Here is a 25,302-nt window from a genome sequence, read left to right on the forward strand (position 1 = left end):
ACTTGATAAATGCGTTCGGTGTGATTTATCCATATCGAATGCGCCCTCAGGTCCTTTATAACCGTGAACCAATGGGGTTTGACCATTGCAACGATAATAACCCGACCCTTGGCTGTTGGACCATAGTTTAAAGGGTCCTCTCCCGCCCTCCCCCGCGCCTGTTGTGCACATCAGAAAGGCGTCTTTTGCCGAGAGCTAACAGGGGGCTTCGGACCAATATCGTTCATAGCTGCTGAAGGACCAACATGAAGTCCAGATCCATTTCATAAAACACATAACGGACAATGGGTTGAGGCTTAGTATTGTTATAGAGAAAAACCAAAGAATTAACGGAGAATAATGTGAGCTTTGACCTCTGCATGTGGCCACACGCATATGGGATTGTGGCCGGAGTGTTGTGTCAAGGTACCAAGATTCGTCTGTGGTTCTGGGCCTGGGTGAAGTACCTACCTACTACTATTTCCCTCCCCACATCTATTCTTGTCGTACCTGGCCTTATCCTCCTCCCTTGCATGGATGGGCTGGCGAGAGAGGTTTAACTCCTGACACGAAGCACTTGTTTGCTTGATTCTGCTCTGTCTTTGTTCGCAACATCCACGCTCACTGCCACAGCTGAACTTTTGCGCATTGCCATACGATTGTTCTGATCCTCCAGACGGAATGAGCTAGTTTTGCGCCCCACGATAACCCGAACCCAAACCCGCTTCTTGTTGGTTTAGAGTAGTATTTATTGGTGTCTTCCCATACATGGCTGAATCTTCGACAATGCCTCGACCGCTATCGCAACTGTCATTCCTTGCAAAGCTTCTCGTCTTTGTCTGCCTACTTCTATCGACGGTCGCCGAGTCCATGACACTTTCAGATGAAACCCTCGAGAACATTCCTTCGCCCGGCGACGACTTTGATATCAAGGATGGCAAGCTTCTTGCTCCTATCCTGATTCCTCGTGTGCCTGGCACCGAGGGTCAACGGCGTGCTCAGAAACACTTTGTCGAGTTCTTCAGGGAAAATCTCCCCGAATGGAAACTCGAAATACAGAATTCCACTTCAAAGACACCTGTACACGGAAACAAGCAAATCCCATTCTCGAACCTCATCTTTCGAAGAGACCCCCCTTGGGCGCAGAACGGAGACGTCAGTCGACTTACGCTGGTCGCGCACTACGATAGCAAATATGAGCCTGAAGGATTCATTGGCGCAATCGACAGCGCAGCGCCATGTGCCATGTTGATGCACGTCGCGAGGAGCATTGAGGATGCGCTCACTGCGAAATGGGCCAAGATGCAGAAGGATGGGTCTGCGGATGATGGGCTTGAAGAGACCCAGGGAATCCAGATTATCTTTCTAGATGGCGAAGAGGCATTCAAGCATTGGACGGAGGAGGACTCGCTTTATGGAGCCAGGTATGTTGAATATGGACTTAAATACGAGCCAAACGGTTGACTGACTTGGTGTCAAGATCACTTGCTGAGGAATGGGAATATCAGTTCCATGGATCTACTGCAACTTACAGGACTCCCCTGGACTCTATCAGTCTGTTTGTTCTTCTCGATCTTTTAGGATCTGCGGATCCTACTATCCCTTCTTACTTCCTTACAACCCATTGGGCATACCGAGCCATGGCAGGTCTTGAGAAGCGAATGCGACAACTCAATGTCCTCGAGACCAAGCCCAGATTCCCTTTCCTCCCAGATGGCAACAAAACAGCCAATCGATTCACTCGCAGCTATATTGACGATGATCACCGACCTTTCATGCAGCGCGGCGTCGATATCTTGCATCTCATTCCATCGCCATTCCCCGATGTGTGGCACGAGATCACAGACGATGGTGAGCACCTCGATCTTCCAACCGTGCGTGACTGGGCGAGGATCACCACTGCGTTCGTGGTGGACTGGATGGGTATCCAGGACTTCATGCCCAAGCTGGCGGGAACTAAAGCGAAGAGGAATGGTGCGGCTGCGACAACTACGTCGAGCCGGAGGACGGAGCTTTAGACGATACGAACGTACATATCTGCATCATTTAGAGAAATGTCGGTGGGTTATTTTGGGCTTGGCGTTGTAGGCGCGATGACATGAAAAGAGTCATGTAATGAACGGTCTATTTTGCCAACATGGAGTAAAGGAATCTTTAGTTGACTAGCAAACATCTGAATCTACTGCTCTTCTTGTTCATCGGAGTCTTCATGGCCTTTCTGCCGTATCAAAGGAACCCTGAAAACTCTCATATTTCCCGTGGGTACCGTGTAAGACGGACCGAGAAGGAGAGGCATTTATTAGGGATTTGCACCAACATCAGACTAGCAATAACTCCCGAAGTAGACGCCAAATTTCCCTGATTGGCCGACTCTATCTCGGACCCTGACTGCGCCTGTGAAAGGAGGGCGTCTCCAAGTTTAAGCCCCGGACAGTTTTTATGGAGTCTGGAGAGATGATACGCTACCGCCAACTTCAAGCGGGTTATTGGCAGTTCTGTTTTTGGTTTTGCGCGACATACGAGTAAGGTAAGGTAAGGGCATCGATCATATTTGTAGTTCAAGCTGACGTCGGTCTTTCTGGCGCTCTCTTGATTCATTTATAAGTCTGCTAGCAGTGGAGGTCTTCTATTTAAGTGGTTGCTGCTCCCTGCTTCTTCCACAGGCGCTGTTCTTTAGTAGTTGTTGTAAATCACAATCATCTTACACCTCACCATGTCAGCCATCTATTCTGAAGCCCAAGTTGCTGGGTTTCTCAAACACCTTCAAGTCCCTCAAGAATTCTACGTGGGCAATGAGCCTATTCTGGACCATGCCTTTCTCAAAGTGCTGCACCAGCACATGATCGCAACAGTCCCATATGATAACTTGACGCTGCATTACTCGTCGCATCGCAATATCACTCTCGAACCTCAAGCTCTCTACCAAAAGATCGTGGCGGATGGGCGCGGAAGGGGGGGTTACTGCATGGAGAGTAACCTCTTCTTCTGCTACATGCTGAGAGCTCTTGGTTTCCAAGTATATCCCGTAGGCGTACGAGTTCGTCTGCGAAAGGATGGTGTTCCTCACGGTGATTTCGTTGGCTGGCAAGATTGAATGCAATCCTGTCATCAGTATCGTTCACTAACTGTTCCTAGGGTTCACATTGTCAATATTGTAACTCTGCCTGATAATTCTCGCTGGGTTATGGATGCTTCATTTGGCGGCGACGGCCCAACACAGCCCATGCCCTTGGTCGAGGGCGCCGAGTGGGTTAACATGGGGACACAAGATGCTCGTCTTATCAAGGACTTCATTCCCGGCCAAACAGAGCTCACGTCCGGGCGTCGTCTCTGGATCTACCAATGCCGCAACTCCCGCGACCAGCCTTGGACCAGCTTCTATTCTTTCAGTCACTCAGTTGAATGGCTACCAGCCGATTTCGAGATTAGCAACTGCTACACAGGCACAAGCCCACGCAGTTTCCAGACAACGACGGTTTTGATTGTCAAGTTCCTTCTAAGAGAGAGCAAAACATCATCAACGGGTGAAGAAATTTATGGGAAACGAATGCTGGTTAACGATGTGGTTAAGGAGAACCCTGGAGGTAAGACAAAGGTTCTGAAAGAGCTGAGGACAGAGAATGAGAGAGTGAAGGCGTTGAAGGAGTATTTTGGCATTGATTTGACGACGGAAGAGAGAGAGGCTATAGAGGGCTTCCAGACTGAGATTAAGAGCGAGTAGAGGATGATATATCAGCAGTCATTAATTTAGATGTTTATGATAGAAATGATTGTTCAACTTTTAAGAGTTTATATGAGACTGTCTAGCACAGAAAACCGTGAATTACTTTCGTTCGGTTATGGTAATACGCAAAGATGCTTTATATCGATAAAGTCTTATATTTCTGTACAAAACCTTTTCTGTGTAGAACCAGAAGTTTCTTGGCGTGAGGGATGATGGGTCTCAATGGCTTTGCGTGTATCTAATGTTTAGTTATCCAAACCTCTCCGCATGATGAATACACTTAACAGATTTAATGTATCGAAGTATGCCTTTGGATCAGTTGATTTTGACGCACCGATTTAATGTCAGAAGTCTCATTACATACTTGGGATATTGCATTACTAGGATTAGCCATACAAACAGAGGTTTACAGAATTAATCGATGATCACCATGAAATGGATTTGTTCCTTCAAGTGATACATATCGTAGACCTACCCTGAAGCCAGGAGCTCTCTTCTAGTCCCCACTAAAGTTGGAGCGTTGACCAATCAAAGCTCTCCACTGCCACCACGTAATGCAAGCTACGGTGCGCCATCTGTCTTGAGCTATCCTGTCTCATCCACTTGGCCTCAACTCCAGAACCGACCGAATCGACCTGCGATAACGTCAAAATCATGCGCTTCTCAATCGCATCATCCCTAATCCTCCTAACGAGCGTGGCTAGCGCTGCCTCGTCTTGGAGTTTCACCGATGGGTCCGTCACTGTCGGCTCCAAGAGAGCCCAGGGCGTTACTGCCAAGTAAGCTAGCTGTCCCTCTAGAGATGCCATGATGAAGTTATCATGAGCGATTGAGTGCGAGAGAATGTCCACTGACTAGTCTGATCAATACAGATTTAGCGATCAGAAACCTACCAAGAAGTCTCTTGTCCTAGGCAAGGCAGATACCATCAAGGTCTCGTTAACCACGACCTCAGCTGGCGAGCCAAAGCGACCTCACCAGGCATTCCTTATCCTCACCGAGTCAACTGGCCTCGAGGCCCCATTCCCTCTCAAGATGAAGGCCTCTGGAAAGGGCGAAGCCGAGATTGTACGCAATCAATCAGACTCGAATCAATTCCACGACTGACCATAATCACAGTCACAAAAGGATCTTCCTATTCAACTGCTCCTCTCCGACGAACCCATTAAAGCCAACCTTGTCCTGGGATCTTTCGGCTCATCCAGCCCTCTTATTTCCCCCGTCTTCGATATCGAAGTCCAACTCGACTCCAATGCTCCTTCACCTCAGTATGAGGCTCCTGTTCGATATGGTCCCCGAGCCGAGATCGACCACATCTTCAAGGTCGGCGACTCGAGTCCTCCCGTGGTTGTCACTCTTGTCTTTGTGCTCGCTATCGTGGCTAGCGTTCCTGCTCTCTTCCTCGGGGTACGTGTGAATTCTGCCATCATACATTCACGGACTAACAAGCATGTAGTGGCTCTTCCTTGGTGCCAACGTCAACCATTTGCCCAAGGCCCTCAAAGCTGCACCCATATCTCACGCTGTCTTCTTTGGCTCCATTGTCGGCATTGAGGGCACGCTGTTCCTCTACTACGCCCAATGGAACCTCTTCAAGACCTTGCCTGTCGCCATTGTCCTTGGCGTAGTGGCGCTTCTGAGTGGAACCAAGGCTCTGAGTGAGGTCCAGAGTCGACGTCTCGCTGGAGAGAGGTAATCTGGTTGCAACATTCGAAAGTAACTGCTTGGCATGATAGAAGGGCTAAAGCTCGAAACCATACATCGCAAGTCGATGTTGGTAGAAGATAGGGGAAGACTGATCTCTTACTAAAAGAACAGCTATTGCCCGATTGCGGGTATCGAAATGTATACAATGGATGTTCCATGATGGGAATTTCTGTAACATCAAAAGTCCATCAATCAAGAGGTTCAAGGACGAGTAACTTTTCCCAAGAGTTGAAATGATGCCAAATTATAGGCATGCAAAACGGATGTACATTATGATAGACACTGGAAATGGAGTCGGATTTGGTGACATTTCAATAATTGCTACATCCCAATAAGCGAATACGTGCCATGATTTTGTGATTCCTAGACTAAGACATGCACCTCGAACGCTTCATCCGTGTAACTCACAGTCAATAATCAGTGCTTACTAGTCCTCTGCCTGTCCTGCCTGTCCTCTTACAATGTTCCATGCTTATCGCAATATTCAGTATCCATCGCTTACTCATATACTCGAAAACAATTACCTCTCAACACTTATTCCTCCTTCGGCTTGGTCCACATACTCAGCTGTTCCTCCAAGACACTGTTGAACCATTGTGTCTTCTCTATGATGGGCGCGTGTCCCATATCGTCCACAATGTGTACAGAGCCTGGTTTCAGCACTTTGATGAGCCGTTCGCCATTTGGAAAGCTGATCATGTTGTCACGCTTTCCATGCATAATCATGATGCGCTCAGAGCCGACACCGTCTGCTATTTCCCGTAGCTGGTCATCCGTCTTGTTGTGCAAAGCTGCCGCCGCAAGTTGACACATGAGCATTTTGGTGGTGTACAGCTCGGGATTTGTTTTCTTGGTGAGTTCCTGAGCCTGGAAACGCTGAAAGTTGGTCTCGAAGAGGCCGTATGTTGGACCACCCTCTGGCGGTGGTGGGCTGCATCGTACGGTGACGCCTGGCTCAGGTAGTATATCATCATCTGGTGCGACGAGCCACTCGGGTGTGAAGAGCCGGAGAGCAGTGTCGACAATACTGCGCTCCATGGACTTGGGGATGATCATACCCATGGTGTCTGAGACAGTTTCCCACAGTCCCTTTGTGTTCTGGACCTTGCCTGATGTGCAGATGAGGGAAAGCGACTGCAGACGCTCGGGAATACGAATAGCAATTTCTTGTGCAATCATGCCACCCATGGAGATACCAACGAGGTTGATATCACGCTCAGCCTTCCAACCAACATGGTCGATGACCTCGATGGCATCGAGTGCCATGCCGCTGGTAGAATAGACACCCACAGGCTTGTCGCTGCCGCCCATCCCACGATTATCGATAATGAGAACCGAGTACTTGTCGGCTCGATCATGGCCGAAGTACTTTGTTTGACGCTGCCATGATGTCTTGACTCCTGCCAATCCCATAATAAGCTACATACAGTCAGCAGTTAACCTCCCCTCGAAGAATATGACCAAATCTGAAGCAAACACGATACAGACAGTACGAAAGAGTAACACGCGGACGGAGAGATTAAGGGAATTTTAACGGAAGAAACGTACCACAAGCTTGACGGGTCCCTGACCATGAATCTCCCACGCAATGCCGACTGGACCACCGCGACCCTCAGCGACAGAAACCTTGCCGTGAGAGTGAGGTTCTAGGGCCCAGAGTGTGCCTGGATAGGCTGGGTGCCTGAGCGTCTCCTCAGCAGAGGGAAACGTGCGTTGCCTGCGAGGACGTATCGCGTGTAAGTGAGCCTTGAATCCACACATGAGGAGCGAATGAAAAGAAGCAGACGAAAAAGAAAGAATGGAAAAGATAGGGAACAAAAAGACTGGAACGACTATGATGGAACGGGGTTGTTTTGTTGGTCGAGGACTCACAGTTCAGTCGCCATAATCGATATTTGGCGTTTGTTTGCTCTTATAATAAACCTGGTCAAGGCTCTTTCTTGCGCAAACACGTTTGTGCACCCTTCGAGTCTCAAGGGAAAGTCTTGTGCTGTTGTTTGAGAAGTATAGGTAAGTAATTAAGGTAAGGTAGTATCTCAAGTTGCAGTTGACAAAAAGACCCCGTACGTCACTCCCGGACTACGCGAGTAGGAGAGTGTAGTGAGCACGGAAGAATCACAGAGATTTGAGCGAATGAAGAGTAATTGACATATAAAAAGCAAAAAGTAGTCCCTGTTGTAGGAGACTAGGCTGTGAATTGTGGAGAGGTAGAAGTAGGTAGTATTCGGAATACCTTGTCACAACTCAACTTGCAACTTGCCAGGGTGAGAGAGAGAGCAAGTGAGTGAGCGATTGAAGGCGCCATGGATCGCTGCATCATGCCTCGGCGCTACCTGCATTAGTACCTACAGTTGCTTGATCGCCATGGGCCTAGGCACGCCACGTGAAGAATCCGAACATGGCATCTTTAGTTACATTCCAGCCTCGATGGAAGTGAGAGCGATGCCGCAAACCCTCCGAATTAGAGACCAAGTCAGCTAGTTATAGATAGTTTAATAGACCCATGAGTCACCCACAATTCAACCATCGCCAATTGATGCACAACTCCAACAGGCAGTCAATGAATCTTAGACAGCTAATTCATGATCGAATACACGCCAATCAAGACTTGTATTCTTTCTAAGCCACTCCTTAATATCTTTTTATTGTTTCTTGCTTTGTTCCTTTTCGATTGAACTCCTTTCTGGTGCCTGGTCGTTCATTCATTCATTGTCCACTTATATATGCATCGTAAATCAACAACTCTTCCACATCCACCTCAAGGCATCACAAGTCCGATACCACTCAGATTTTCCTCGTCAAGCTGGTTCTTGCGATCGACACCACCAGCAATTGGGTTAACACGATAGTTGAACAGGTAATAATGAAGTTGACCATCACCGGCTCCGAATTTCTGCTGCTCCAGGAACAGCGCATTGTCCATTAGCGTCAATGCGTTGAACACATCGAACTTATGGCGCTTGGAGATAATAAGGGCATCGTGAACAAGCTCGTTAAGGCGCTTCTTGAGAGCAGCCTTGTCGAACTTGTCCTGTAGCGCGACGTCTGTACCGTAGTAAAACATGTAAGCAACCTTGATAACGTTGTGCTTAGCGTTTCCAATAGCAGTCGACTCGATACAGAAGAAAGAGAAGAAGTCAGTGATCTTCTTGTTTTCGTCCTTTGTAGCTTATTAGCGCGTATTCTCTGATCTTTGTTCTTATGATGACTGACCTCGACAACGTATGTCCACACAACCTGCTGGTCATTGGGTCCAACCTTGGGGACAAACCAGTGATGAGCTTCCTCGCGGCTGAACTCTGGCGTCATATCAAAGCGCGCATTATATCGCTTATACAAGTCCATAACAGCATCAAGGTCCTTCTCTTCCAGCGGTCGCAGACCCTTGGTGCTAGTATCGTCTGGTAGCGCATACTTGCGAACCTGATACTGAGGCTTGCTGTTTGCGGGGAGAGGACTGAAGCCACACTCGTAAAGCTTTTGCCAATTGATAGCGCGATGGAAGTATCTGCATGTGCTGACGGGTTTGGGAAGGACGACACCAGCGGTGTAGAGTCCTTGCCAGATCTCGTTGAGGTTGCTGCGTCTGGTAATCTCCTTAATGAGTACTGGTGTAAGACGCTTGCCTCGGAGCTTCTTGTGGATGGCAAGGAAGTTGACCTCAGAGCAGGTAACAACGTTCTCTCGGACACGGAGGTGAACGGGAATGGCCGAGATAAAAGCTACGAGAAGACGGGATTGGGTTGCGCGGACACCAACATGGTATTCCTTCTTCCAGCCAGGAGGCATCATGGCCCTGCGCGTGTCAGCGGATATTGGTTTGGAAATGCTAGCTCGTGTATTAGCCTGGAAGTCTGATAACTTACCATCGAAGAATAGAGGGAGAATAGTTGAAGCGGAACATAGCCTCATCGTCCTCGACGTAGTGCTTGTTCAACAGCTCGTAAACTTCCTTGATCTCCTCGTCATTGGTCAAATCCATCGTAACCCATTCAAAGCCGGGAATTAGGGGGGCGGGCTCCTTGTCGACCTCCTCGACCTTCTGAATGCGTAAGGGACCCTCCTTCAAAGTCGCATCCTCTCCAAACTTGGGTACAGGCTGCGTCTGCCAGAACTTATACGATCCCATATCTTTAGCATTCTTTCCGCCCGCGGCAAGACCAGTCATGATATCTTGTAGTGACATTTTCTTGAGCATGTCGGCAGCCTGAGAACCGGAAGGATCATCGCTCTTGGAGGCCTTATTCACCTCTTGGGAGAGGGCTGGGTTGAGGGCGAGGAACTCCTTGATCTGCTGAGGAGTGAGGCCATCGAGGGCCTTGTGGAAATCGGAATCGGTCGGCGCGGACTTTGAGCCGGTCAGGGCCTCCTTGACTTTCGCTCGCTTCGACTTCTTCTTCTTTTTCTTCTTCTTGTCGCCGGAACCTTCAGCAGCGTGCTGCTCCTCATGCTCCTCCTCGGATCCAGATTCGGCGGCATCGTTGTCGTCGGCTTCAGCTTCGGCGTCGGCGTGAGCGATGGCCTTGCCTTTGAGCTCGGAGTTCGTCTCGTCGACGACGGGCTCAACTGGCTTGGACTCCTCGGACATGATTCGAGATAGACCTTTTGATGTAGGTGTTGTCGATGCTAACTACTAGGTAATGTTACGTGAGGTGGGGAGTTTAATCGAAAGGAGCTCTTTGGTGGGGTAAGTAGCATGTGTCTGCCCTCTACTGCTAACGCTAGGTGGGGTTAAACGGCTTTAATAAAGTACTATAATAGTTATACATGAACAACCACAGGAGGTGCCTCGAGTTGTAAGCTTAATACTTGCCCCGTGATGTCGTGGTTGGCTTTTCTCATATATTAAAACTGATTCAAAGGAATCGCACGAGTGAACAAGGTATGGGCCCGGAGAGTCTGATCAGTACTTGGTCAGATTGACAACGTGCTTTGGATTTGTGATAGAACAATGAAGAGTGCAACGTGGGTAGGTCGACCTAGCGGATGGGAACTGTTTAGCTGGTATTTATACTGCTTTAAGAAGTCAGAAGTTGCGTCATCCAGGCAGATAAACCGTATCTGATACTGGACACTGTTATGTTGGCTGGCCAGCTATAGGGCAATAGGTGTCCTATTGTTTATAGTGTAGAATACTAAAGAGGTGAATGACTTTCATTTACTCGAAAGAAAGGAAAGAAGGATACAGAAAACTATAGTAGGTTCTCGATGTTGCAAGCACCCTAGAACTCATAAAATGGCCCAGAGAACTATCCGATAATGAGCACAATCCCGCTACTCACTACAGTGTGATTACTTCACTGAATGATGTAATGCAAGATGCCTCGATTCGTGTCTCGCTTGCAGCAATAACGTATAATCCAAGGATCTTGTGATCACTACAACTCATGGAGGCACGTTAAATGGCAGGCTAGGGGAGGAAAGAAAACCCAGGACCTTGACCTGGAGTAATAAAAAGACTTAGGTAACCTAGAATAAATTTGGGATAAGTTTAGGATACCTTTTAGTAAGTTGATTTTGACACCATATATCAAGGTCTGATGTTTTTATGCTCCCCAGGGCCAGGGGTTCTTAGGGAACATAGCTGCGGTATGCAAGGGATTATCTCTACCAGCGCTTTCCACCATGATATAGTTGAAGCTGAAGCGAAGGCGGCAGGTCCGTTGAGTAGTGAGTTCAATCAGTATCTGACGGGGAGTTGTCTCAAGTAATGGGGACAGTCTGAATTAGCAATAACCTGTCTTCTAAACAAAGAAAATATGCCCGCCGAGTGGAAGTGGAGGTCAGTGATGAGGAGCTCTGCGATGGCTATTTGTAATATCAAATCATTATGAGCATTCAGTGACGGAGAGTATCGCCTATAAGACTATTTATTAATGACCTTACGGATTTACATGTCTTTCATGGAAATCTATACTCTAGGGTCGACAGGAACACCGACGCCTTTAAGTGCTCCTACGTTCGAGATGAGTAGTATATAAGGAACATATGCCTAGAAATACGAAAACTTCAGAGTAGGATCTAGAAAGTAGCAAAGTAAACCCACGTCGCTTATCGAACAGTGCAGAGTAATTACTAAGAAACCATGTGTGTGTTGGCATTGCAACCCAATAGGCCAGACATGAAGATGCTACTTATTAGATGCCGAACAACTATCCTGATGGAAGTGTCGAACCAGTCTATTCATCATTGTAGGTCGTTCCATGAAGATCAAATGCCCTCATGATGGCCAGCGCGACAGGCGCATAGCCCATGATATCGTTGTGGCCTGAGTCACTTATCAGCATTCAATCCCAACAGCATTGAACATATATGCACTTACCACCATATGGAAAAAGCTCTTGGCGGATAATCATGTTGGGTTCAGCAGTCCAAGTGGTCACAAATGCATCCTTGCCCTTGCGGATGGTGTGCTCTTCTTTCCAAGTCTCGAAGTCCTTGTCATCCATAATCCCAAGAGTCTCCTGGGCAGCAGCCCTGAACAACTTATTGTCTTCCGTCCAAGGAATGTCTTTATCATTCTTTGCATGAATCAAGTTAAGCCTGAGTCTAGTCTTTGTATGGCGGACTACGTTGGCGAGCCGTCTGTCTGAATGCCACTTGTCGACAACGAATCGGTGAATGAAGCGAACAAGAGAAGGCCACATGCGGAAGGGAGCAAGTACAGGGAAGATACCCACGATTCGATAACCCAACAGGAGATTTGCAAGATTGCTGAAGCCAGCGACTATGGTAATGCCTGCAAATTCGACGCCCTGAAGGGCATACCTTTCAGCAACGGCACTGACTACAGCAGTACCTAAACTCTGTCCGAGCAGGACAATGCGACTTGGTGGAATCCCTGCCACGTTGGTAGCCCAGTCAACGAGTGTTGCAGCATCTTGAATTACTCCAGTCTCTGAAGGTGTGCCCGTAGAATGACCAAATCCTCGGTAGTCGATGGCGATAACATGATAAGAGGAAGTATCAGTCAGGGAATGATAGCTGAGAGGTCGAATAGCTTGCGCGATATGACCAGCGTTCTGTAAGGTCAGTTGCATCGGTTAGAAAATGGCGGCCACCACTTACACCGTGAACTGAGATATGAGTAAGTATCAATAGGATGAGAACCCCAGATTCAACTTACAATATAACACCAAGCGAGATTCTGGATCCTCCTTTAGTAGACGAAATGACTCGGTCTTGGTGAAGTCTGCCGAGAAACCCGGCTCTTGGGATTCGATCTTGGCTTCATTCTGTAGATATAGAGGGAGTGGAAGGATATGCCAAGCGTAAATTGATTCACCGTCAGGCGTCTTGAGTGAGAACGGAGTTACTTGGTTCCCTATACGAGCATTATATGAGTCTTATGAATACAGAATCTCAGAGTTTAGACATACGAGCGAAACCCCATCGTTCTGGTTGGTTGACATTACTCCATAATAATGTATTGAACTTGTGCGCATATAGAAACCTGATTAGAGAGTCAAAATCGATTAACTTCACAATGATACACGACCCAAACATACTGCCTCTGGAAGAACGGTGTCATTCCCAGTCCCAAGAAAACGCAGTAGAGGCCCAGTGGCGCTGCGAAGGCTATAACCACAGCCTTGACAGCGGGATGAAGATAAGACATAATTTTCCGTTGGTGGATCAAAGAACAAATCAGAGTAAAAGAAAGAAATCTATGACAGATTCTGAAAATGAAACGCTGACTTGGCCGAGGCGAAATAATACGCTCACCTGCTAATTACAAGGCAGAACCCATGAAGGCCTGAGGTCGAACCAGACAGGACGATGCTTCCATTGCCCGCGCTAAACACCAGTGGTCACCACCGGGACTTCTCACGTGGGGAAGACTACGCCTGCATTCAATGTACCTGAGGCGCGTCTGATGCGGCTGTGGCCCCACCTAATCTGCTGGGAAGAAAGAGCCGCGAAATGACTACATCTCACCTTACCTCAGTTGAGGCTAATTGTGATTGTGACTGCTAAAGGAAGATGTAGATGACGAAGCTTGTGCACTATCATCGGCCAATAGGTTCAATAGGAGTGATTTCCCCAGCCGACTGGTTTTTATCGATAAACCTAACTAATAGACGACCCCGACACTCTCACGGCGCTTCCAAATAGGCCCGGGCCTGTAAGGTCCCTGCTGAGCCCCAGCTTCTTTCCTAAACCTAGGCGCTGGAGCACTGAACCTGCCCAATCAGAACCCTGGAATCTACACTCCATGCTCCATCATGAAGGTGCCCGTGTTGGACCTGCACCACTGAGCCTCGGATTGCTGTCCGTAGTAGGTGGCTGTTGCTACTGAATGCTGGGCTGCTACCACTTTCTCTTTGCCAATGGGAGCCTCCATTCCCATCTTCCATCTCCCACCTCCATACTCCATATTCTTTCAACATTCCCTCGTGACCCAACCTTACCTTCGCTTCTTCGACTTCTTATTGCTCGCGAAAACGATCGATTACTCAGCTTTACACGTTCATTTTGCTGCAAGACGCGCCTTGCATGGCCCTCATATAATGATTGGCTCCAGTCTCGCAGTGTAATTCTTTTGCGCTCTCTGTAGTTTGCCTACTGTGCAAGCTAGTTCATGGAGCGAAAGCGCAAACTGCCCGCGCGGGCTGCCGCTCGAGGCGAAAATGCTGCCAAAAAGCGCAATGTTACACCTCGAGAGCGATCTGCGACGCCTGCTGCTCCCCCGCCAGCTCCAGAGCCAGAGCCAGCTCCGGAACCTGAAGAACCTCCCCCGCCGCCTTTGCCCAAATCGATTCAAGCTGGTAAACCTCTCCCAACGGTAGAAGTCGCGCAGCCAGAAGAACTGTCGTCAAAGGAGTATCAGTCAGTTGGTGAAAGGTATGACATGCTGAACTGACCTACGAGATGGAGATACTGACTGACGCGTCCCTCAAGTGGTGTACTTGCCGAATCACTCTTCCGATCTCGTCACAAATGGATCAGCGAAGGCTTATTTGCAAAGTATTGGACGAAACCCCATAAGCGCAAAGGTGTTCTAAATGAAGATCCTAAAAACCCGCCCAAGGATACCATGTCAAAGGTGGGCACCGTAACGATAACGATTGAGCCTCATATAATCGAAGCCACGATGTACGTGGTGAAGGACCCGAAACCAAAAACTCAGCCCGTACCACAGCAGCAACCACAGCACCGTCCTATCCTTCAGTATGGTCCTCCAAATGGTTCAATGCCTCCACCACTTGCGCCTCCAGCACCGGCAGCTGGCACCCCGACACCGAATAGGGCGGTGCCAGCGAAATCTATACCACAAAGTCCATCACAGGGTCCAGCTCAAAGTCCAGATCAATCATCTCAAACGCTTCCTAGGACCTCTCAAGGTCAGATTGCTACTTCAACGACAGCCCCGGTGAACACTGCGACACCATCCCCGAGTCCAAGCTTGCAGCCGAGACCACAAGTTGGAGGGCCTGTAGCACCATCTCCAACACCATCAATCTCACAAGCGTCTCCCAATATTTCCGCACCAGTGGCACATATGTCAGCTTCAGGGCCAACCGTAACACCAGCAGCACCCACTAGGCCGATAGCAACTCCTTCAATGTCTCCAGCACCCCGACCGCCTCCAAATTCTCATCCGCCTGCGGGTGGCCTCGCCAAACCTGCTCCTGCTCCAATCCCTGGCTCAGCTCCAGGTGTCCCTGCTTCAGGTGCTGCCCCTGCTACGAAACCGTCGGCGAACGACCCCGTGATTGCTTTATTGGCACAGAAGGCTTCAGGAGATGCAGAGCTGCGGGACCTCATGAAAAGAGTGGCCGTGGGGCAAGCAAAGGAGGGGGAATTAGCTCACTTTCAGAAGATCATAGATCAACTGAATGCCGAATATCGAAGTAGAGGAGGACAGCAAGGGCCATCGGCAGATCGTCTTCTTGTCGATGGCCGTACAGTGCAATATTTTGCTACGGAAGTCAGGACTATTCTTGATATTGTCTTGGCCTCTAACCCCAACCAGAAGTCGTCCGAGCTGCGACCACCACAAGGCAGTGATCCGCTTGTTGTTCTATTGGTCAAGACTGCCCTAGAGGACCAGAGGACACGGGATATGATTCGAAGGATTGCGGAAAACCGACCCGGTTTTACTGATGCTACAGATCTCAAGGAAATCTTAGATCGGCTTCATCGTGATATGAAGACCGCTCCGAAAGCTTCCCCTACTCCTGTACAAATCCGCCAGCAAACCCCGAATGGCACGCCGAATGGACAACAAAAGGCACCCCATAATGGACCTCCACCTAACTCACAGGCTCTCAGATCAAAGGGGCCACCACCTGTGCCCAAACCAGACATTACTGCTGTTGTTTTTGATTTTGGAAACGGTGACCGATATCTTTTCCCCAAATTCAGTATTTTGGAATTTCTACCAACTGCGACTGGCCAGCAAGTTGTGGCTTCATTTCTTATTGTTCGCAAGGGAAGCACATCTGAATATGGAGGCGACCCAAAGCTAGACTACTACCAACCCGTCACAATACGACTCTTCACACCATCTGGACGCTATCTCGAGAATCTCGCACGAGTGGTCGCTCCCCAAGATGAGGTCAGGCGCTATATGGACGATGTCATGGATCATATGACCCGCGCCGAATATGTTCTCCTGGCAATGAGGCTCCCGAAAGCCAGTTCAGACGGAGAGAAAGACGGCACGGCCTCGGAGGAACCCAGGACAAACGGCTCGACACCAAAACCTGACTCGGTAATAGAGCCGAAGCCCGCCGCGAAGGTTGGCGTTCTTTGGACGTCCAAAGACAATTCTGAGACTCCACCAGTAGATGGACGGCTGTCAAAGCCAGCTCGATATGCTGAGCAGGAGGCTGAAGCTAAGTACCAGCGCTTGATCAATCAAGTTTCTGCAAAGGACAAGGAGGCCTAAGCATGTCTTGAGTTCTCAAAACCTGTTTTACTACGAGTTGCACAAACTGTTTCTAAATTTGGTGCGCTTACAATGGAGTTTGGCATTTTGTTATGGCGAAGTTAGGAGTGTTGACAGGAACATCATTTGTGGGATGGATAGGCGCTACTTGCATATAAGTTACCTAGATTATCTTGACCCAAAGCGGAGAAAGATTTGTCGGCGGAATCTAAATCTCTTGAGACTGTCCGGCGAATTGTCATCATCGGGATTTGTACCTGCTCACTGATTTTCAAGCACCGTCCCGTACCCCTCATGGTCTCTCCGGGGCAATTACCAAGTTTCTGCGTATCATCCATGATGTGTGTGTGGATGACCCTTTGGGCTCTAGAAGCATAATTGAGATTCTAGCTATTCTTTCTCCTAGATAGAACGAGGGGACAGGATTCAAGGCTTGAAGTTAATACAGTTGTAGTGTAGCTTTTTGTGGTGACATGTGGCAATTTAGTTGAGGATGTGTCGCACCTTTTCTGGAGAGTCGTCCGATTCATATTGGTTCGAGGACGGAGGAGTACAACATTCTCTCCGCCAGCTTGAATGTTATCCTACCCAGGTGGGTAGTAACAAAACTCATGAGCCTGCGGAGGGGCATCACCATCATGGGAAATTAGGTTTCGGCATCATCATGAACTGTGATTTCATGGCATGACGATTGTTGTGAATGCAAGTGTCACGAGTTTGACGTTATGGTTACCAGACGCGTATGTTGCCTGTCTTGAGCCTTGTATCCTCTTTTGATTATGTCGATGATGATGATATTCTCTTGAATTACAACATCAAAATCACACAATTGACTTGTGGATGACGCTGAACTTAGAGCTTGATAGTTCCGAGACCGAAAAGGTGCATCCATAGGCATACCTCTGACCTGTTGTCTCAGCCAAGCGTATCAACCAGATAGTTTGGACCTCACCATAGTTATAGGTTTCTCGGTAGAAAGAAAAATGATACTTGTTGTCGTGATTCCCTAGCTAAGCAAACCAGGCATACAATCAACAACCATGCAGTGCCCTTTACTATTTGCCAAACTATGGTTAGGAAAGCTGCGACAGTAGAAGTCATCGATATGGCTTGATGAACTTATACAATGAGGAGACACCGTACGATGTCGAACCCCCTCGGTTGATAGGTTTCGGCGTCCTCAGCCATATGTGTATGAGCGGCAGGAGGCGTCTCTCACTTGTCTCCAGACGAGTCTCAATTTACGCCCAGCCATGCTAATAGCTGTCTATGATGGCAATGATGCTATAGAAAGAGGGGGACAGGAAGTTTACCCAAGGTTGATCACGAGGAATATCTGGCTCCTCTGTAAGTATAAGTAGGATGCTCCTTTCCCCATCATTACCACTTGTTCTTTCTTCTAAGCTTGAAACATAAGTTCGGTTGCGACCCTCTCTATCATCTTTAGTCTACCTTGGCCACATACTATTTGCATAAGAGTCGGTGATCATGAAATTGGCCGACACCATCCTCGTTGCCCTCCAGGCATCGATGGGCTTGGCCTTGGTCCTCCCCAATGATGATATGAAGAAGGCATTGACACAACACAAGCACAATGATGCCGAACCCGACGAGAAGGAGTTTCACGGCTATGAAACAATCACCAAGATCACTTCACACCGATACTTTGGGGTCAAGGACCACAAGCATCATCATGAAGAGAAGAAGCATGACGACGACGACACCGATGATGATGACGATGACGATGGCAGGGAAGAGCATAGTAACCAGCCTCAAAAAGCAAAGGAGAAGCATAAAAATGATGATGATGGTCATAAGGAACATCACTCCCATGACTTCAAGAAGAAGCAACATGATGAAGAAGATGACGACAAGGATGAGGATAAGAATAAGAATAAAAAGGAGAAACCCAAACTCATCTTCCCAACAGAAGAGTTCAAGAAGGCCAAGAAGAAGCACGAGGAGGAATTCCCACGGCTCAAAGATCATGCGCGGGAGACTCCCAAGTCCGACGACAAGTCGAAATCGCTAGAGGATGCCGTGGAGAAAATTAAAAAGGAAACCAAGCAGAAATTACCTTTCGAAAACATTGTGCTGGAGACCCCCAAGCGCTACAACAAGCACAGGAATGGAGAGAAACAGGTCAAGGAAGACAAGAAGGAACAGACCAACTCGAGGGATGGCAAAATGTACAACTTTATTCATCGAAATGGAATGGATGTCAAGCGCGATATCGACATCAACATTCATGCTCCAACCTACAAGATTTACCATAATTCCGACAAGAAGCATGGCCATGGCGACGCAGAACTTATCAAAATCTTTCATGTGAGCTCGGAGGAGTCGACTCATGAAACGAAGGATCACAAGTATAAGCATGATGGCGAACAGAAACACAAGGAGCCAACAAAGGAGCACCATTCCTTTCCAAAGTCCCACCATAAGAATGTTGAGTCTAAGAACCATGATGGTCACGACAAGGGTCACTTTGGAAGTGAGAAGAAGTATCCCCAGTCAAGCAAAGGCCGCAACCAGACTCAAGGGCACCGCCACACGCCTGTTGTACAAGTTACCAAGAAGATTCTCGAGCTGATCGGCCCGCTCTTAAAAAAGGAAAATGGCAGTCATGGCTCTTCCAAAAAGCCATCCCATCAGTACAAGTCTTATCCTTCTCACGTTTACTCTGATAAGGGCAGACCTAGCCCTCACGACAATCGCTACCCCGACAACCAGAACACTCACGATGGCGATAAGCCCAAGAATGGACACGAGAAGTCTGATCAAGCAGAGAAGGAGAAGAATGATGCACTGCGAAGAATCATCGAATCCCTCGCCGACCTTCTTGCCAAGAAGGAGGCCCCTAAACACCACCTCAAGAAGACTCACCCATCCGAAGACGATCATGACTCGCACCATGAGTCCGAGAAAAAGCACCATTCTCATAAGAGGCCTTCATATCCATACAAAGAGCATGCCGAGTACAAGCATGATGACAACAAGAAGCATGCCAAGTTGAGCCAAGACAGTTCCTCTCACTATGAGCCTGGCTATAACCATGAGGAGGTGGACTCACATCACGCCAAAAAGCAGAACGCCTATTATCATGACCATGAGGACTCGAAGAAGGGTCAATACTCACATAATAAGCCCATTTCCCAGTACGAGAAGAAAATCAACGATAAAGATGACGATGAGAAGAATTATATCAAAGTGATCAAGGATCGCGTCTCGCAGCACAAGCCAACTCTTCATAATGAGAAGCCGGATCATCATCACCATCATCATCATCATCATCATCATCATCATGACAAGGATAATGAGCATGCTAAGAGACCCAAGCCTCATCATAACCATCAAGAGGCTGAGCACCATGGGGACTCTAAGAAATCAGAGGACTACTACCCTTACAACAAACCGAAACACCAATTCGAGGAGCAATCTAAGCACAATCACGACGATGATAACGAGCGTGGTCCATTTTATCAAAGAGTGAAGATGGATCGCAAGCCCATCAATTACTTCCCAAAGTCCGGACATCATAAGGACCACGAAGATGAAACGAAGGCATACAAAGATCACCAGTCTCGTCTTGAAACTCACATCAAAAGATCTAGTAACCTTGTACCCAAGCTCAACACCACTCAAATCCTCAACCTGGAAGCCCTTTCGCCACAGGACCGAAAGAGAATCGCAATGGGCCTGCCTCTAGATTCTCAGACCAGAAAGGAGTTCGGCGAGTTTCAGGATTGCACCCCCAAGCTGATTACCAAGCTCAATGTCATGTATGCTCGCATCGTCGACGACCCCAAATACGCACCTTTCATCAAGTACCTCAACACAGAACGCAAGTTTCACAACAGAAAGAGATCTGCTTCTGTGCTCACCCCAGAGATGCTCGCAAAGATCGAGGCTATGCCTCCTATGATGCGTACCTTAGCTGCCGACCAACTTGATTTTGGCCCGGAACTCAAGAAAGAGTTTATAAAAGAGGGAAAGCTATCTCCTGGTCTTATCAGGAAGCTTGAGAAGGAGTACGAACGTATTGCGAAGAACCCCAAATATAAGAAGATCCTTGAGAAGCTCAAGTCTAATGGGAAGCGAGCAGCCCCAAACCCACCACCGCCCAAGATCCCCAATGAGATGCTGAAGAAGATCGAAGCCATGGATCCAATCCTACGCCGCTTCTTGGCAGAGAAACTCGATCTTCCCGCGAAACTCACAGATGAGTTTGTAGATTGTGGAAAGCTCGACCAAGCGATGATTCACAAAATCAACTGGGAGTATGCCCGTATTCACAAGGATCCTAAATATAAGAAGATCCTTCAAGAGTTCAACACCAAGTCCAAGCGATCTAAGGGTCAGGACGAGAATACCAAGGACGAACTCATAACCCTGACAGACGACGAGAAGGAGAAGGTGGCCAAGCCCAAGGAGAAGGTCGAGGCCGATGAGCCGCAAAGGCTCACTGAACAGCAGCTAGCGGTGTTAGCGAATATGCCTAAATTGCATCGCCGTGAAGTAGCCAAGAAGATTGGAATGCCTGAAGACCTGGCAAAATGGTTCGTCAAGACCAAAAAGTTTACAGGTGAAAATCTGGAGCGACTGAACGAGGAGTGGATCCGAGTTCAATTAGACCCTAAATATGAAGATGTTGTCAAGTCGCTGAAGCATCTGGCAGTCAAGGGAAATAACAAAGCGAGGAAAGACAAGATACGGAAGCGATCTGTACACCAGCTTACCGAGAAGGAACTGGAACGTGTGCTTAAGTTGGACAAATACGAGCGCCAGGCCCTGGCGAGAAGGCTTGGGCTGGACCAGTCACTCGCCCGTGAGTTCATCAACGCATCTAAGCCGAACACTGATCTCCTCGAGAAACTCAACGAGGCTGTCTCCAAGAGTGTCGGTACTCCTCAATACCAAGAACTTCTCAAGCTTGTTGGTAAGGAATTCCCCAAGCCAAAGAATGAAGAACTGAAGCTAGAATCTATCAAGAAGGAAGTGCGCCTGGAATCGCCAAGAGCCTCGACTTCGACGAATTCACCAGGGATGAGTTTTTGGAGGCCAAGGAGCTGAAGGGCAGACTCTTGGACAAGGTCACGAAGTATTGGGGGGTCAAGAGGATGAAGAACGCAGAGCAAGGAAAGGATGATATCAAGCACTCTGAAGTTATAAACAAACTTCTCGGGTCAGCCCTGGACAAGGCGGGCCAATCAGGTGATGATCTCCGGAGTAAGGGCACTGATGGTAGGAAGCTTACCGAGGCTGAGCAGAAAATGAAGGACAAGCTCGAAAAGACAAAAGAGAACGGATGGTGCGATGAGTTCGTCAGCGAGCTTGAGGACGCCTGGGGCCCTAAGAAGGAGAAAGAAGGAAACTGAGAACGGTGTGAAGGGGTACTCAAGTCGGAGTTGTTCAGATTGACATACGAGAAGCAAAGGTACTCGATTAGTTTTGTTTGCGGGGATTTTTACTGGACCCAAGTCGGTATCTAGACACCCCTGCCTTAGATAATGAATACATACAAGTATATCTGTTTCGAGACCTGGTTCAGTTTCATTGATCTTGGTTTCTGGGAATAGCTTCAAATTGCGTGATACCTAGAAGCCATAAAAGTCCGGGCCAACGATGCCGCCGATTTCACGTGTCAATCAAGTCGATCACTTCAAGACACCGTCATTGCTTGGCACATTAGATTGGATCTAATTGGACGAGAATGAGCGACAGGACAGGGGAAGGAGCGAATCATTACGTACCTACCTACCTAGGTTCCAGTACCTAAGTGTGCGTGTACGTACCTTGCGTGTCAGCAATGCAATTCACCCACCTTACCTCACCTCACCTCACCTCACTCAGTGTCTGGAATGTCATGAAGTCGTCTACCTTAACTTAGCTTAGACACCCTCAACTTCACATTTTTCATATCGTCATCATTGATTGTTAGTATCAGAGTGATGCAAACGCAGTGGCCTTTGCAAAATGGGTCAGAATCTTTCGGATGAGCATCCGCAGCGGCGGTCGCATGAAGAGCTAACCCAACAACTTGTGAGCTCCTCCTGTCCATCCATCTATCATACGTTACCAGAACCAGTTCTGAAATACCGCTAACACGAGCTCATAGACGGAGAAGTTTATGAAGAAATGTTTCACCTCTCTTGAACTATACTCACTCAGAGATGTTTTCAAGAGCCTTGCGGATCAGCAGGACTCTGTCAAATACCTGAAAGAGGATACTATCGCCCGGTACCTGGAAATACCAGACATTCTCGGCACCTCTCCAGTTATTTTCCAAATGGTATCCTATATCGGTGCTTTTCCATTTCTTCAAGATGCACCTGTAGTCCTGGAGTTTCAGCGGATGATTATGGTGGTCGTCATCATGACTGAGCGCTACCGAACCGTATTGGCGCGGGGCTCTTCAGATAGGACCAAACTACTGTTCAAGAGCTTGGCTGTCTTTGATCGTAAAATATCAGAAGCAGGAGCCCATCCAGACACGCCACATATCGCACCTATCGAGTCCAAAGACGACAAAGAGAAGGCAACGCCCCGTATGGCTGGTTTTGCGGTTGATGCAGCTGGCGACGAAGATGAAGACGGTGAGGACGACGACCTCGTATTGACAGCCTTTGAATTGCTTGACATCAAGGATGCCGTGGACCAGGGCCATGCGCCAGTCTTTCATGGTGCAACGATCCCAACTGACAATTTCCGAAAACTTATCATGCTGCTTCTCCTTGCCGCCCCGCTTGATCCTCAGGAAAGCCTCTCGATGTATTCAAGCCGTGTTGTTGGACAAGAACTCGAGGGCCTCCGTGGCGCCGCTGAAAGCATTCTTGCCTCCTTCGTTAATGCCGAAACCTCAACTGGCATCAAGTACAACCACTTCAGAACCATCATCCCTGTGATTTGCCCTCATCTTTTTCGTGGATTCAATGGTCTCTTTGAGCGTTTCCTTTTCTCGCAAAATCTAGATTTCTCCAAACATCAAAATGATACCCCCGCTACTACTTCATCTCAAAAAGTAGCACAGCCTCTTTTGACCGACACGGGCGAGATACTTAATCAGAACACATTGTCCCAGATCTCATTTTTCCTCCCTGGAACAGATCTCTTTCGGCGAGTGAGGCTCCTATACTCGGGCAATGATGCCGGCTTCTCCATGGGAAGTTTCCAGACGAAGGTTTTCAACTGGCAAGCTCCAACATTGCTCTTGGTGAGCGGAACACGGCTGGGAGATGAGCCGGAGGGTGGTCAGGAAAGCAGTTTCGCGGCATCCTTGCCCCCGAAGCGGTTCCCTCATGGTAGCAAATCGGATCGGCTCACTTTTGGTGTCTACGTTCGTGAACCCTGGAAACACACCCACCGGGAATGCTTCGGCGATTCAGAGACAACTCTATTTCAACTCGAACCAATTCACGATGTCTTTCCGGCATCAACTATCAACAAGGACTATGTCACTTTCACAAAAGCACCAGCGCACCATCCCATGATGTCGTTCGGTTGCCCTCATCCACACCCATCTCAAGCTCACAGAAAGGCCGACATGTTACGTTTAGGCCCTGTATCATTATTACTTGACGACTCGTTCGAGTTTGCAGTCTTCAACCACGATTTTACATCTCGAGGAGGTGCATTTCACTCGAGTGTGGTGAGAAAATATGATTTCCAGGACCGATTCCAGATCGAGAGTCTCGAAGTTTGGGGCTGTGGTGGTGATAAAGAAGCACAAGCCCAAGCCGAGAAATGGGCCTGGGAGGAGCGGGAGGCTGAAGCTCGCCGCAAGATCAATCTCGGAAATGGCGATATCGAGGCTGACCGGGCATTGCTTGAGATGGCGGGGTTAATTGGAGGAAACCGAAGTGGAGGATCTATGACATGAAGCAACTCCTAAGAATTTGAGCATTACTAGGCAATGCATATTCTTAAAGCCTGGATAGCGCATTGCTTTAACAACTGCCTATCTTGAAACTTCACAGTCTTCAAGCTCAACAACCATAAAGAATCCTTAACATTTGCCTTAGTAGTTTGGGAGTAGAGCCATGCTGTACTCGAAGGTACCGCCCGTTGTCTATCGTACACAATATCTTTCTGCCACAAATTAGCATGCGAAACTTTTATACAAACCTCCATCATGACAAATTGCTCCTAATGTACATTCTTTGTTCTCAGTCCTTCCTCTTTGAGATAATTTCGCCAAGATCGCCCAGAGAACTCTTGGGATTCTTCTTCTTCTTTGCGCTGTTCTCGTCCTCGACAGCTTCTACGGCGGCTTTGTCATCATCCTTCCTCTCTTCCTTACTGCCCTGTGGCCACAAGCCAATGCGGCTCAGAATACCTCCATTACTGGAAGCCTCGGTGCCTTCGGGTTGCGATTCTGTAGTTACGTTGGCCTCCCCAGCCCGCTGGGCTTGGACCTGTTGTCTCTTCTTCTCGAGTCTCGCACGCATGGCCTTTTCCTCCTCGTCTCGGGCTTCAAGCTCACGAATCCACTTTTGTCGCTTTTCTTCAGCATCCTTCTGCTCCTGGAGCTGGCGGAGCTCCTTGCTCTTCTCGCGGTCTTTCTGGTAATACATGCTGCCGGCAAGCATGGCGAAAACGGTGAAACCCTGTGCTGCAACTCGGGCTCGGAACATGCGGTTCGCCTGTTTTGAATCGCCACGACGGAGGGCTCGGTAGGCATTGATAAAGGCGAGAGTGGTCAGACCCATTCCTATAGCTATTAGAAGCTGTCCCGCGCGGCAAATAGTTCCGAGATGTTTTCTGTACCGAGGGGAATCAATGGCTCCTCCTTGATCTTGCGGAGGACCTTTTGCATTGGTCTTTCATTCTGAAGTTCCCTGGACTATCGCATGAGCGGGGAGTGCACGGTATAGCAAGCTGGAATTGAAGCATACTGGTCGCCGTCAAAGGACGAGGGCATAGGGCCCGGGAGGGAGGGGGGAGCATCAGCCATTGTGTTTTTTAAGCCTAATTGCTGGTACAGAATGGAGGTGAAGTT

At 48.4% G+C, this 25,302-nt stretch overlaps 10 protein-coding genes across 10 annotated transcripts; 6 read left to right on the forward strand and 4 right to left on the reverse strand.

The window, feature by feature from the left end:
* Positions 1 to 765: 765 nt before the first annotated feature.
* FPRO_03244 (uncharacterized protein) lies at positions 766 to 1,997 on the forward strand (the record flags this gene model as incomplete). Its single annotated transcript, XM_031226565.1, has 2 exons — positions 766 to 1,403; positions 1,460 to 1,997. The coding sequence occupies 2 exons, from the start codon at positions 766 to 768 to the stop codon at positions 1,995 to 1,997; spliced, it is 1,176 nt and encodes a 391-aa protein (XP_031077089.1).
* A 695-nt stretch (positions 1,998 to 2,692) lies between these two features.
* FPRO_03243 (uncharacterized protein) lies at positions 2,693 to 3,700 on the forward strand (the record flags this gene model as incomplete). The annotated part of the gene is made up of 2 exons (XM_031226566.1): positions 2,693 to 3,037; positions 3,092 to 3,700. The coding sequence occupies 2 exons, from the start codon at positions 2,693 to 2,695 to the stop codon at positions 3,698 to 3,700; spliced, it is 954 nt and encodes a 317-aa protein (XP_031077090.1).
* Positions 3,701 to 4,357: 657 nt separating this feature from the next.
* On the forward strand, positions 4,358 to 5,399 carry FPRO_03242 (uncharacterized protein; the record flags this gene model as incomplete). The annotated part of the gene is made up of 4 exons (XM_031226567.1): positions 4,358 to 4,482; positions 4,576 to 4,771; positions 4,823 to 5,110; positions 5,160 to 5,399. 4 exons carry the CDS (start codon positions 4,358 to 4,360, stop codon positions 5,397 to 5,399), a joined length of 849 nt encoding a protein of 282 aa, XP_031077091.1.
* A 545-nt stretch (positions 5,400 to 5,944) lies between these two features.
* FPRO_03241 (uncharacterized protein) lies at positions 5,945 to 7,296 on the reverse strand (the record flags this gene model as incomplete). Its single annotated transcript, XM_031226568.1, has 3 exons — positions 5,945 to 6,829; positions 6,959 to 7,127; positions 7,283 to 7,296. The coding sequence occupies 3 exons, from the start codon at positions 7,294 to 7,296 to the stop codon at positions 5,945 to 5,947; spliced, it is 1,068 nt and encodes a 355-aa protein (XP_031077092.1).
* An 872-nt stretch (positions 7,297 to 8,168) lies between these two features.
* On the reverse strand, positions 8,169 to 9,998 carry FPRO_03240 (putative NMT1-N-myristoyltransferase; the record flags this gene model as incomplete). Its single annotated transcript, XM_031226569.1, has 3 exons — positions 8,169 to 8,570; positions 8,624 to 9,206; positions 9,277 to 9,998. 3 exons carry the CDS (start codon positions 9,996 to 9,998, stop codon positions 8,169 to 8,171), a joined length of 1,707 nt encoding a protein of 568 aa, XP_031077093.1.
* A 1,591-nt stretch (positions 9,999 to 11,589) lies between these two features.
* FPRO_03239 (uncharacterized protein) lies at positions 11,590 to 13,028 on the reverse strand (the record flags this gene model as incomplete). Its single annotated transcript, XM_031226570.1, has 6 exons — positions 11,590 to 11,678; positions 11,733 to 12,432; positions 12,479 to 12,486; positions 12,537 to 12,734; positions 12,790 to 12,863; positions 12,919 to 13,028. 6 exons carry the CDS (start codon positions 13,026 to 13,028, stop codon positions 11,590 to 11,592), a joined length of 1,179 nt encoding a protein of 392 aa, XP_031077094.1.
* Positions 13,029 to 13,991: 963 nt separating this feature from the next.
* FPRO_03238 (uncharacterized protein) lies at positions 13,992 to 16,304 on the forward strand (the record flags this gene model as incomplete). Its single annotated transcript, XM_031226571.1, has 2 exons — positions 13,992 to 14,254; positions 14,312 to 16,304. 2 exons carry the CDS (start codon positions 13,992 to 13,994, stop codon positions 16,302 to 16,304), a joined length of 2,256 nt encoding a protein of 751 aa, XP_031077095.1.
* Positions 16,305 to 17,792: 1,488 nt separating this feature from the next.
* On the forward strand, positions 17,793 to 21,682 carry FPRO_03237 (uncharacterized protein; the record flags this gene model as incomplete). The annotated part of the gene is made up of 2 exons (XM_031226573.1): positions 17,793 to 21,243; positions 21,297 to 21,682. 2 exons carry the CDS (start codon positions 17,793 to 17,795, stop codon positions 21,680 to 21,682), a joined length of 3,837 nt encoding a protein of 1,278 aa, XP_031077096.1.
* Positions 21,683 to 22,280: 598 nt separating this feature from the next.
* Positions 22,281 to 24,183, forward strand: FPRO_03236 (putative Restriction of telomere capping protein 5; the record flags this gene model as incomplete). Its single annotated transcript, XM_031226574.1, has 2 exons — positions 22,281 to 22,346; positions 22,423 to 24,183. The coding sequence occupies 2 exons, from the start codon at positions 22,281 to 22,283 to the stop codon at positions 24,181 to 24,183; spliced, it is 1,827 nt and encodes a 608-aa protein (XP_031077097.1).
* Positions 24,184 to 24,469: 286 nt separating this feature from the next.
* FPRO_03235 (putative Altered inheritance of mitochondria protein 31, mitochondrial) lies at positions 24,470 to 25,257 on the reverse strand (the record flags this gene model as incomplete). Its single annotated transcript, XM_031226575.1, has 3 exons — positions 24,470 to 25,014; positions 25,071 to 25,141; positions 25,199 to 25,257. 3 exons carry the CDS (start codon positions 25,255 to 25,257, stop codon positions 24,470 to 24,472), a joined length of 675 nt encoding a protein of 224 aa, XP_031077098.1.
* Between the last annotated feature and the right edge of the window lie 45 nt (positions 25,258 to 25,302).

Source organism: Fusarium proliferatum, assembly GCF_900067095.1.
Source record: "Fusarium proliferatum ET1 genome assembly, contig: FPRO_scaffold002, whole genome shotgun sequence".
NCBI lineage: Eukaryota > Fungi > Ascomycota > Sordariomycetes > Hypocreales > Nectriaceae > Fusarium > Fusarium proliferatum.